The sequence below is a fragment of the Malaclemys terrapin genome, chromosome 4 (assembly GCF_027887155.1).
Source record: "Malaclemys terrapin pileata isolate rMalTer1 chromosome 4, rMalTer1.hap1, whole genome shotgun sequence".
In the NCBI taxonomy this organism is placed as follows: domain Eukaryota; kingdom Metazoa; phylum Chordata; order Testudines; family Emydidae; genus Malaclemys; species Malaclemys terrapin.
In genome coordinates this window covers 38,244,429-38,258,015 of record NC_071508.1, presented here as the reverse complement: position 1 = coordinate 38,258,015, position 13,587 = coordinate 38,244,429, and the positions used below count along the sequence as shown (strand labels likewise).

The following is a 13,587-nucleotide window of genomic DNA, read 5'->3' as shown; positions in this document are numbered from 1 at the left end:
CCCCATCAGCAGGGGAGCCGGCAGCCCAAACCCCTGCGCTCCACGCGGGCTGGCAGCCCAAGCCCCAGGAAGAGCGATGCCTGGCAATTGGGGCTGGCAGCCCGAGCCCTACCCCAGTCAGTGGGGGAGCCGGCAGCCTGAACCCCAGCGCTGAACCAGACCTGAGACTCTATCTTTCTCCACTGGTTCCGGACTTCCAAGAGCTATGCAGAGCAAAGCAAATGCATCCATCACACTGAGGAAATTTAAACTTAAATCTCTGGAAATATTCATTTTTAGGAGGAGGTTCACGAGATTTCACAATTTAGTGAAAGGGGTTCACGGGCTGTTAAAGTTTGGGAACCACTGAGACAGATGGAGCCAGGAGGCTCTTCTCATAACAATCGTGGTTGCTTTGGATCTCGCTGATGAATGAAGGGCATCTTGTAATGCTGTTTTGGTTATCAGTTGACCCTCTGTGATGATCAATTTGTACTGTACTTTTTTGTTGTCTGGAATAAAGTCAGTAAATTCAGAGAGACTTGTGTAGTTATTTTGGTCATACTTTGCCAGTAAGGCTTTGTAGTCGTAAGGTTGTAGCAGAATATGCTTAATTGTAAGGTCACAGCAGAATATGCTTTGTGGCCGAAAAGTTTGAGCCATTTCCAGTCTTTGTCTTATGGGGTGTTTCTGTAGTTATATTGTCTACCCCGTTCATTGACTGCATCGATCACCAATGAATTCGGCATCGGATGCGAAAAGAGGAATTCAGTGCCCTTTGCACGTAGTACTTTTTATCAGACATCTTACAGGTAGGTGGAATCATTGCAGGGGTTTGCCAGAGCAACTTCACAGGGTCCATAATTGCATCATTTATGGGAAGGGCAATTTTAGATGAGGTCGATGTGTGTAATATATCTACTAACTTGTGTCGAGATTCCTGGACCTCTTCCCGAGCGAGATGTCCAGTGAAGTGACAACTCTCTTGTAGAGGACTTGAAATTGTTTGGAATTATCATTTGTGGAGGGAAGTGGGGGCGTAATTGTGTTGTCTGGTGAGGATGAGAAGTGGACTTCAGGTGGATCATCTTGGTCAGAGAATTCCTCCTCCTCTTCAGCCCCCTGTTCAGAGGTGCCGGGTGGTCCCTGTGGTGTTGGTAAAGGTGCTTGATGTGTGTCAGCTGTGGGAAGACTGACAGATACCCACAACAACAACAGGGTGTATGTAGCCCATGGGTTCCAAAATGCCCATTGTGGTTGGAAGGGCATAGCGGGCATCCAGGGTTGCCTGTACCACAGTTGGTTCGGAAGGTTTGTAGGATAGCCCTTGTACAGAGGGGCGTGCATGATGGGAGCAGCCACAGGTGAAGAATGTTGTGGAGAGCGCCCAGCATCCTCATCTCCATCTTCACTCGAGAATTGTGGAGTAGAAAGAGGTGCTGCGGGTACCAAGGTACCATCGGTGCTGAGGATGGGAGACTCCAGTACTGACAAGACAGAGAGGTCTTTGTGGCAGAGGAATTGCTGCGATGTGCCCGGTATCTGTACCGTTGGTGTGATAGGAAATGGTACCGTATACTGAAGACAGCTTGTTGCTAATGCTGTGTTACTGGACAGTGAGATGGTGGCAGCATTAGTAGCGGGGGCACTGAGATGCTCAGTACTGATTGTGTATTTGTGTCCAGCAGTACCGCAGCATGGGGTTTCATTTTCCCCTTGGTGCCTGTGATCGATCTTGGCTGCCTGGGAGCTTTCAGTTTCTTGGTACCGAGGGTGCCGGAAGGACCCGCTGCTTCAGTCGCTGACATGTCCAGGAGCGTTTGCCTGTTAGCAGAGCGCCTTTTCTTGGCCAACTCCAAAGTTGGGGACGTGGTACCCCATGGTACAGCAACAACCAGTAACAATGGAGCAGGATGAGTATAATATATACCTCAAATCCTTTAGATGGCATCCAATATCTATAACCAGCACATTTTCCAGTTGCTGAAATGGAGGCTGGGTAGCCCAGAGATCTTTTGCTGGATCCAGTATTCCTTCATTAATAGGTAGTGCAATGCTGCTTTGGGATGCTGGCTGTAGAATATCAAAAAGTTAATATGCTTTTTCCAAAGGAACTTCTAGTGTTTTTGCCATTGCTGAAAGGTTTTAAAATCATCAACTGAAAATAGTGTAGACTGTGAAATGGGTTCTACTTCCTTGCCTGATGAAACTAAGTATAGGATCAGAAGGATTTTCTGGCTGGACTGTTATTTCACCATCACTTAAATTTGTTGTTCCTCTGCATCCTGAACTTCTTGATGCAGAGAGCAATCAGAATGATAAGAGTTTGCTGCAGGAGACTCAAACAGATTCCATATATTGTGGGAGAACTTGTCCCTGAAATTGCAGAGACTGAAGCCATGAGGGCCAATATGGCCATGGTTGTTGTCCATATGGGAACGGGACGTTTGGCCAATTCAGAGTGAACAAAGGAGTATAGTGAGAATTAGCCTCCTAAGCTCTATTTGGAGGTTCTTTTTCATATGCCGCCCTAGACTTCTTTTCTCTCCAGCTGTGTGATTTCCTTTTTGGTGGAGGACTCTTGTCAGAGTCTGCAGAGAAATCAGTGTCTTTGGATGAAGAAGCCTCTAACACAGAAGTCACAACAGGAGATTGAAAGATTTACGTGGGACTCAAAATTGTATTGACATGCTGGTTCAAGGTTTTCATTACAGATACCCGTGCTTCTTTTTGAGGAGAGGATCTGTCTGGTACCGAGACTGGGGAACCCTCCCGGATTGGTGACTCAGGTTCTGGAGAGTCCCTGAAGTCTGGTGAAGAAACCAAATGAGCTTTCGGAGATGCAAATTTAGTTGTCTAGTGTCCCTATAGTGAAGATGTTGTGGATGCCTCTGCTTTGAAGTTTCCTCTGCAGCTGAAACCACAGGTGCAGAGAGGGCTTTGATCAAATCATCTGGTGCCAAAAAGGAAAATACTGCAGAAGAGTGTCCTGAACACTCTGGTGCAGATAGGGATGGTGCTGCTGAAGCCGATGCTGAAGGCGAGGAAGGTTTCTGTACCTGCTTTCTGATGTGGTGCAACATCACAGGTCCCAGTCCCACTTTTTCCTGCACCAGCAGTAACTGCTCCTTTTAAGAGCTCCTCTCTATGCTGGGCACCGGCAGTAATGGCTACACTGAAGAGCACCTCTGCACTGCCAGCAACACAGACAGGGCCCAGTGCCAGGAAACTGACTTAGTCAATACTCAGACCAACATAGCTCTAATGGACCTTTCCATAAGAAAAAGCTTCAGTCTAGACTGCCTCCACTTTTGTGTGTGCTTCTTGAAGGACTGCAGATCACATACTTAGTGTTATGTTCCTCTCTCTGACAGTAAAGGCATCTGTCCTGGGTCACAGTCACAGGAATAATCCCCCTACAAGAGGAGCATGGCTTGAAGCCTGAAGACCTGTGCACTGCCATAAGTTATTTTTTATTTTAAGCCTACTAACAAGCTAATTGAAACAGTAACACACTAACTAACAAGTATAAACAAAACAAATTAACTACCATCAGTCTAATTACTAAGTAACAAGATTACTACACAGGAACACTATGTTGTTCTGTCTCACAAGAAACAGAGTGGTGGAGGGGGTCGCTGTGCCCAGGTAGGCAGGGGGAGTGGAGTGAGGTCATGCTGGGAGCATGCATACTCTCTAATGGACATTGCTAGTGAAAACATTATTAACTCCTGTACAGAGGCACATGGACACCATCAGTAGTATACGCATGTGTAGTAATTTTAAAAACAACCTTAATTTCTTCTTTGAAGGGTCTCTGCATATTCCCACTGGTGGGAGTTCAGTCGGCAGTACCACCTCTCTGAAGGTGGGCTGAGAAGTTCCAGTAAACAAGCACAGCAGAACTACCAAAATAGCATAATCTTTTGATGCCACATCAAGAGTGAACAGATGTGAACAAACTTCTCGTTCTCCCAGAACAAGTCTATCTGAAGGAAAAATGGTTGGCAACCAGGGATGGTTTTAAAACTGGGATTTTATTAAACTTAATTTTAAAAAAGTGATTCCCCATATCAAAGGTATTGGCTCCTCAGGCTGGATTCATAGATATGCAGGGCTGGAAAGGACCTCAAGCGGTCATGTCTAAGGCTAAAATTTTGTCACAGATATTTTTAGTAAAAGTCAGGGACAGGTCATGGGCAATAAAGAAAAATTCATGGAAGTCTGTGACCTGCCCCTGACTTTTACTAAAAATATCCATGGGGATATTTACACGGCGGCTGGGCAACTGCGGGTGGCCCCGCTAGCAGCTGTGGGACCCCCCCACCGCCCTGGAATCAAAAATTTCATCTGTTCTTATATGGCTGCACAATAACAGTTGAAACAGATTACAAACTCCTAGAGTTTCAGAGTAACAGCCGTGTTAGTCTGTATCCGCAAAAAGAAGAACAGGAGTACTTGTGGCACCTTAGAGACTAACGAATTTATTAGAGCATAAGCTTTCGTGGACTACAGCCCACTTCTTCGGATGCATATAGAATGGAACATATAATGAGGAGATATATATACACACATACAGAGAGCATAAACAGGTGGGAGTTGTCTTACCAACTCTGAGAGGCCAATTAATTAAGAGAAAAAAAACTTTTGAAGTGATAATCAAGCTAGCCGAGTACAGACAGTGTGATAAGAAGTGTGAGAGTACTTACAAGGGGAGATAGAGTCAACGTTTGTAATGGCTCAGCCATTCCCAGTCCTTATTCAAACCGGAGTTGATTGTGTCTAGTTTGCATATCAATTCTAGCTCTGCAGTCTCTCTTTGGAGTCTGTTTTTGAAGTTTTTCTGTTGTAATATAGCCACCCGCAGGTCTGTCACTGAATGACCAGACAGGTTAAAGTGTTCTCCCACTGGTTTTTGAGTATTTTGATTCCTGATGTCAGATTTGTGTCCATTAATTCTTTTGCGTAGAGACTGTCCGGTTTGGCCAATGTACATGGCAGAGGGGCATTGCTGGCACATGATGGCATATATCACATTGGTAGATGTGCAGGTGAACGAGCCCCTGATGGTATGGCTGATGTGATTAGGTCCTATGATGATGTCACTTGAATAGATATGTGGACAGAGTTGGCATCGGGGTTTGTTACAAGGATAGGTTCCTGGGTTAGTGGTTTTGTTCAGTGATGTGTGGTTGCTGGTGAGTATTTGCTTTAGGTTGGGGGGTTGTCTGTAAGTGAGGACAGGTCTGTCTCCCAAGATCTGTGAGAGTAAAGGATCATCTTTCAGGATAGGTTGTAGATCTCTGATGATGCGCTGGAGAGGTTTTAGTTGGGGGCTGAAGGTGACAGCTAGTGGTGTTCTGTTATTTTCTTTGTTGGGCCTGTCTTGTAGGAGGTGACTTCTGGGTACTCGTCTGGCTCTGTCAATCTGTTTTTTCACTTCAGCAGGTGGGTATTGTAGTTTTAAGAATGCTTGATAGAGATCTTGTAGGTGCTTGTCTCTATCCGAGGGATTGGAGCAAATGCGGTTATATCTTAGAGCTTGGCTGTAGACAATGGATCGTGTGGTGTGTCCTGGATGGAAGCTGGAGGCATGTAGGTAAGTGTAGCGGTCAGTAGGTTTCCGGTATAGGGTGGTATTGATGTGACCATCGCTTATTAGCACAGTAGTGTCCAGGAAATGGACCGCTTGTGTGGATTGATCTAGGCTGAGGTTGATGGTGGGATGGAAACTCCTAGAGAACATTCTTGACAAACCTCTAGCTTTTGCATCACCAAGACTTCAGTGCATGAACTTAAAGCTATAAAAGTATGACTTTAAAGTGAAATACTAGCACAGGAAAGAAATTCCTCTAGCAGATCTTCTCTCACACAATTTCACTAAAAGGACAGATGCAAAAGAAGACGACGACTTGGAGGAACATGTACACAATACTACAACATTTACCAGTGTCTACAAATAAGACAGAAATAAGTGAGAAAAAAAGAAAGCAATGGTACAATGAATCTTTTAAAAGAAACAACCAGGATGGCCTTCACAAAAACAGCAAGTTTCCTTGGCTTTGAGAGACTTTTGGAATTAAAAAAAAAAAATCAGATGTCTCTGCAGAATGGACTAGCGCTGAAAGGGGAGAAAATAGAAATTTCAATGAAAACACGTCTGGAGTTTCCGAAAAAGATTCATGAAGGATACCTCAGTATAGTACCATGCAAAAGAGAGGCAAGAGACAGACTTTACTGGCCCAGTATGAATGTACAAACAGAAGAAATGGTAAGAGATTGTTGCATTTGTGCAAAGTACCAGAGACTGAACTGCAAGGAACCTGTGACAATTTGTAACACGCTTAGCAGAGCTCGGCAGCAATTGGCAACTATTTGAACAGAAGAAAACCCTACCTGCTGATAGTTGACTATTAGTTGTTTTTCCAGCTAAACAACATGCTAGTCAGCACTATAGTGAATCACACCAAGGCGGTACTTGCTAGACATATTTCTGATAAGCTCATTTTGGATAATGGACCACAATACATATCTGAGGAATTTCAAATATTTGCGAAGGATTGGGTTTCCTACCCATGGATAGAAGTCTGTATTACCCATAGTCCAATGGACTAGCTGAAAAATATGTACAAATAGTCTAGCAGATACTTACCAAGGCAAATGAACAGTCAAGACTGTAATGACAGTTTATTAAATTACTGTACCACACCTATAGAATCAGGTGCTTCACCTGCACAGATGTTAAGAAGCAGATGGCTCAAATCAGTAATACTTGTGAAGAAGACTCTTTTAATGCTTAGAGTTGCAGATCACAATAAAATAAAACAGAGCTGGATGGATGACAACTGAAATCATTCTATGACACAAATGCCAGAACACTGAAATCTCACAAAAAACTCCATCATAATTATGCAAACTTTAAGGGGTCAGTGGCACCCTGGCATGGTAATTTAACTAGCAGATCAACTCAGGTAATATGTAATTCAGACAGAAAATGGACAATTAGTTAGGTGAATCTGCAGACGCCTAAGGCCTGTTCATATTGGTGCAACCACATCCGTTGACAAAAATATGATTTGTAATGCTAAAACAGCAAGTGAATCATAGAATCATAGAATATCAGGGTTGGAAGGGACCTCAGGAGGTCATCTAGTCCAACCCTTTACTCAAAGCAGGACCTAATCCCCAACTAAATCACCCCAGCCAGGGCTTTGTCAAGCCTGACCTTAAAAACCTCTAAGGAAGGAGATTCCACCACCTCTCTAGGTAACCCATTCCAGTGCTTCACCACCCTCCTAGTGAAAAAGTTTTTCCTAATATCCAACCTAAACCTCCCCCACTGCAACTTGAGACCATTACTCCTTGTTCTGTCATCTGCTACCACTGAGAACAGTCTAGATCCATCCTCTTTGGAACCCCCTTTCAGGTAGTTGAAAGCAGCTATCAAATCCCTCCCCATTCTTCTCTTCTGCAGACTAAATAATCCCAGTTCCCTCAGCCTCTCCTCATAGGTCATGTGCTCCAGCCCCCTAATCATTTTTGTTGCCCTCCGCTGGACTCTTTCCAATTTTTCCATATCCTTCTTGTAGTGTGGGGCCCAAAACTGGACACAATACTCCAGATGAGGCCTCATCAATGCCGAATAGAGAGGAATGATCACATTCCTCGATCTGCTGGCAATGCTCCTACTTATACAGCCCAAAATGCCATTAGCCTTCTTAGCAACAAGGGCACACTGTTGACTCATATCCAGCTTCTTGTCCACTGTAACCCCTAGGTCCTTTTCTGAAGAAAATACTAACCGTGATACAAAAAAGCCCTTAGAACTACCCACCAGGCAGACTGAAGAGTACAATCAACACAAATACAATCACCAGATGACACCACGGCTGTGTTGCTCCAAATAAAGATTTAAACACAGAATGGAAGGACTATGGCATGTCTTAATGCTGTTATGAAGCAGGAACATTGGTAATGGCATCTCCAAACTTCTTTTATTTATAAGGGGGATGTATTGTACATGAGCTACATATATCTGGGTACACTGTTAATTTAAGAGAGGCTCAGGAAGTGACTTATATACTAGATTCTCTCTCTCTCTCTCTCTGTCTGTATGTGGTGGGCTATGCTGCTGAGAACAGAGTATTAATACTGGAAAATGCTTGTTAATAAAAACTTTTATTTTTTTACCCTATCCTACCGGTATGTAGATCTCTATTCCTGTGAGAAGTCTAATAAAAGACAATACAGTGATGTAGCCTCAATAGACCTCTGCTCTGATCACATATGGCAATTCTCATGTTTTTGATAAGACACAACACTGGTAGTGCAATCAAAGTGAATGAAGAGGACGTGTGGAAAATTGTACAGCCTTAAGTGGAACCTCAAAAGAGTTGCTTTCATTTTCCCGGGCAAGGGCCTGTAAATCCTGAATTATCTTGTCCTCTGTGTATGCTCTGGTGATGAAGTGGGAATTTTCTGTAATATTTTTATGAAACCTATGTGTGCTCCAGTTTCCCTTATATTTTGCCTGGTTACCCAGTGAGAGAAAAAGGACTGTTTGCTCTCAGGGTAGGCTAAGAGACACAGCTATGAATGTTGCCCTAGCTGTCTGAGCCTGACTGGTTCGTTATAAAAGGACTGTCTGAGGTCAACCCCATGTCAATGGAACATCCAAGAATACAATGGAAGAGCCAATCACCATGGCATTGACACCTAGCAACCCATGACCAAGAGAGAGATTGATTTTGCCATCTCTCAGCAGGGAAGCTGAGCCCAATGCCCCAGCTCAAAAACAAAGGACTGGTAAGAGATAACAGTTGGTTGCTGGAAGGAGTCAGGGGCTTTCACCTGGGAGTTGAACAAGGTCAGACAGAAAGGCAGAGCCTGAACATGGGGGTTGAGTACAGCTTAGCTGGGCTTTGAGCTAACCAGACTGGACTTGGACTCTGCTTTAACCTTCATTTCTCTATGCCAACCTACAGATTTACTATTCTGTGTTCCACCTGACTAATAAACCCTACTCTTTTGACAATGCTGTTAGAGTGTCACTGCAGATACTTGGTGAGGTGCATTAATCCCTGAAGAGTGCATAAGTGTCTACCAGGAGTCTACCTCAGTATGACTTGCTGAACAGAGCTCACAATATGAAGCAGGAGTGCTGGAGCCACAGAGATTCAGTCTAAGAAGGCAGTGAGGCTGAGTGGCCTACCCTGAAGGAAGAGTGAGACTACTTGGGGTCTGGCACATGGAAGGGGTTCCTCCAAAGCTGGGGGTGTAGCACCGATCCTGTGAATCTGTGACAGTTCCCCACCCTCTACAGTGAAAACTAAGCAGGCTTTCAGCATGTTCTTTAGTCTTACCTTACCTCAAAGGGACATTTGGATAAGATCCAAGAATTATGCCTTATTTCGCATTGAATCAGTGAGTGGTTCCATGAACTCAGAAAGAATTTTTTGAGATACATTGTCTGCAATTCTACCCAGGGGATACCAAGGCATAGCACAAGCAATTCTAGCCACTAGAGAGAATTGGCAATTGATGAATGCTGCTGGGAAACCATTCATGCAATAAATTTTTGGCTCACTGCAAATCTTAACCATTGCGGTAAAATTATGGCCAAAGCCATGCCTATTTTGACCCTTAGATGAGTGATTCTCTGTGCTGGGCTCTAAATAGTCATCTTGATTTTGAACAGCTATTGGGTTTGAATCATTTCCAGCATCTGAGGAGTTATGAATGGGGTCTCTTTCTCTAGACAAAGCACTGATGGACTGTCTTAAGAAAACACTATTTTCAAACAAAGATGCAAAACATACACATTCAAAAGCTTAGAAATTCAAAGTTAAGAGCTCACTTTTAAAATAAACATTTTAAAATACAGAATTCCAGTTCTCCAGACCTTCTAGGAGACCTCAAGCAAAACATGGAAGACAAGACTTCTTCATATTTAAAAACAACAAAAAGTGGGGCGGGATTGTTCAATTTTCTCAGGTTTTTTTTAGACAGCATAAAGAAGCAAAAAAGAGAAAAATCCCTATTGGAACCAAGGTTTACCCTTGAACAGCTGACACAATGTTAAACACATCTTGTTCCTGTCCATTTTGACTTTCAAATTCACATTTATCATCATGCCGGTTAACAGGATTCCTTAAGGCTGTATTCTAACAGCCTAATTTGCTAGTGAACACAAGCCCTACAAGGGTTAACATCATAATCCTCCTGAGTGTGAGTTTTTTCTCTATCTTAGGCTCCTCAACCATATTAGTTTGACTTTGTGGGTAGTAGACCAATTTAATCAAATTAATTTCTAAAATTAGCAAGAGCCTCAAGGTTGAAGATGCAGACTCTAAATCCCCAGAAACCCTCAAAAGAAATCCCCTTCAAATGAAAAATTTAAGGATCGATATTTTTCTATTCCTAAATATTTAAAAGATATTAATTCAGAGTGACTGCCTACAAGTTGGAAGAAAATTTGTAAGCTCTGCCTCCCCATTATACAAATCTCTTAAGGAAAAAAAGGTCCAAATTTTATTTCTAAGGTGGACTCAGAAATGTCTTCCCATACCAAAAAGATGGCAACCTTGTGGAAGGGGTAATTTTATCTAAGGATCCTATATAATATAAATATCTTTCAAAATAGACCATGACACCTTCTTTTTAGCTTTATGTGCTGCTCTGGCTTGGTCATCGCTACAACTTGACTCTCCTGGATGCAAACTATTAAGATGATCTCAAATTAAAATTTAAGGATAATAGAATCATGTATGAGAAACTTCAAAACATGTATAAGACTCTTCCTTATTTATGTTGCTTTTTGTACCACCACAAGATTCATTTCTCATGCCCTTCTTCGCTCTTACACAGTGGCCAGAAGGAACATGTGGTTCCAGTCTTGAGATCAGAATGTCATCTCTAGAACCCATTCAAATCCAGGCCTCTTTTGTCAGAAATTTGTGGGGGAAGCTTTAGCTACAGCTGCGGGGAAAAAAAGGTTTCAGATCTTAGCATGTTCCCTATGTTCAAAGAGATAAGGGACAGTCACTTTTACTTCAAGGTTAAGCATTTTAAGGGCTTTGGCAAAAATCACAAACAACTCTTTAGCTCCTTTCATTCCCTCAGAACGAAATGGACAAAAGCTTCCCTTATAAAACATTTGGTCTCCATCTATGTTATATTAATTGAAATATTTGTTTTAGTTACATTGTCACTGTATCACTCACTATGGGTTCTAAAGACAAAGGTCAGTAAAGAATGGTATTTTTTTTTAAGTTTGCTCTTGCCCTAAATATACTTTGGCTTCAATGACATTCTGGCGGAGGCTTTTGTTTTAGCTCACATTAACTTGTCTGAATCCAAAGCAGAGCTCATAACTAATAGCACCAGTTATATTTGGATTTATATATATATATACATATATATATATGATGGAGTGTTTTGATAATTTTTTTGTTGCTGTCCACCGCATTTAATTTATAACTTCTGTTTTATTATTTTGGGGAGTCTTCCTCGATTGTTTACAAATGTTAGCACTTCATTTTTCCCAGTCCTCCTCCGTATTTTTATTTTCAAGAATTTGATAAGCTCAAAAAATAGCAAGAGTGATGAAATACAGTATGTCTCAATTTCTATACTATGTGCAAGATTATTTAAATCTCAAAATATACATACTTTCAAAACTGTTGGAAAAATTGACATACCAATGTTTTTCACAGACGCCACAGAGAGGATAGGATCTGTTGTGCTAAGAATGATTCCAAACAACATGCTAACGTGCCAGTTCCAGTTATACTCATTGATTTTGTAAGTTAAGCATCCAATTAAAGTAAAATTCAGCAAAAAGCCAGGACCTGAAAGTAGCAATATCTGTGAAGACAATTCATAAATGTATTATTAGATTTTAAAATATTCATAGATCCTATTGTATCACAAGATTATCATTTTACATTCCCAGACAAAAACTATGTTAAATTGGATTTAAGGTTGAGTGCATATAAGTAATTTAAAAGTACAAATATTATTGAGATATTATAATTATCCCATAAATAAGCATTACAAACCCTAGGAAATTCAGAGTTAAGGTTAAATTAATAGAAACCCAAACATGTTAAGAAATTAAAATAAACAGTTTTTAAGGCATGTGAACAACCTTAATTCCAATTTGTGCAGACACCCTGCAATAACCATACAATCACAAGTGGATAATATCACTGCTTGTAGTGCTGGATTAAATTTAACTGATTTTTTTAAAACAGATTTTTTTTTTTTTAATTCATGGCATCACTACAGGACAGAGTTACGGTTGGATGGGTGGCTGAATTGTGAATTGCTTTTTGTGTTATTCTGGCCACTTCAAATGGTATCACCGATCACCTGCTTATCCTTTTAACTGTTCAAAGAGGTTTCCCATCAAGTAAATTGTTAATGGGGGCTGTTTTAACTATCCTTTAGTCACCTATAGTAGTTTTAAAAAAATATTGTAAAGCTGGAAGTTTTAATTTCTTTACCAGACTTGCAAGCACAACTGCACTGGGATTTGAAACAATAATCTGCATGTCAATATGAAGAACCCCCAATTTCCTAGTGCTACGGCAGGAGTTTACCAAAACAACTAGTCTCTCTAACAAATTACCAATATTCAGCCTACAATCTGATGTATTTAAGTGGCACTTCCTATACCCAGTCTGGTACCTTCCCCACAACATCCCTCAGACCCTGAACTGTGCACTAGAACCCAGGTGGTGTCTTCCCCTTCACCCTGCCATGTAGGTTTGAGAGAAAAGTGCAAAGGGGACAGCCAGAGACTCCAGCTAGTAGGGGCAGAATCAGTGACTGCACTCCTTTAGTTTTTTGAAGAACTTTCTACAGTTTTGACTGAACTTTTTTTTTTGCCCTGTGCTATTGTTCCAGCCCTCCTCCATCACAACCTCTTCACCTCAGCATCACTCCTCTAACCCTCTTCTCCCCTGTTCCCCTTACCCTCTTCCCTTCCTTGAGCTTATCCTTCCTTCTAACTAAACCCAGCAAAAGAAAAAAATAATGGAACTAAAATGATGTTTGCTGCCATCACATTGTTCACTCTGCTTGTGTGTTATACCCTTTCCCCACCCTTCATCTGTCTTGTCTGTTTAGATTGTAAGCTCTTCAGAGCAAGAACCATATTATTGTTCTGTGTTAGTACAGCATCTAGCACAACATGGTCCAGGTCCATGACTAAAGCAACTAAATGGTACAGTACTATAAACAAACTTTTAGGCTCTTTTAGAACTTGCAGACTTCCATTAGAAGATACATGTGCTTCTCAGGAGATGGCATATTGGGTTCTGTCGTGTACAATGCCAATTTGGTCTGTGCATGCTTTCAGCTACAGAAAATTGAAAGGGCATTAAATTTTTTTCCCAAACACCACCAAACTGCAGGAATCAAAGTTGTTTTTTTTTTTTTCCATCAGGGGCTGGATAACAGTTTCTTTGTTCAGATTTCATTTTGTTTTCTCTAATTTAAACATTTCTGTACAATTTCTTCAGCCAGTTTCTAACTGGCAGCTTTCACAGAAGAGTTTATATCTGAACTGAAAAAGCAAATATTGAAGTGCTGATATACATACTG

The 13,587-nt window shown here is 41.6% G+C and overlaps 1 protein-coding gene across 1 annotated transcript in view; it reads right to left on the bottom strand.

Moving 5' to 3' along the window:
• LOC128836108 (sodium/hydrogen exchanger 10-like) overlaps window positions 1-13,587 on the bottom strand; it is a 234,686-nt gene that overhangs the window by 204,912 nt on the left and 16,187 nt on the right. Inside the window, exon 4 of the mRNA XM_054026125.1 lies at window positions 11,679-11,844. Coding sequence (XP_053882100.1) covers window positions 11,679-11,844 — 166 coding nt within the window. The remainder of the gene's footprint in view (window positions 1-11,678; window positions 11,845-13,587) is intronic.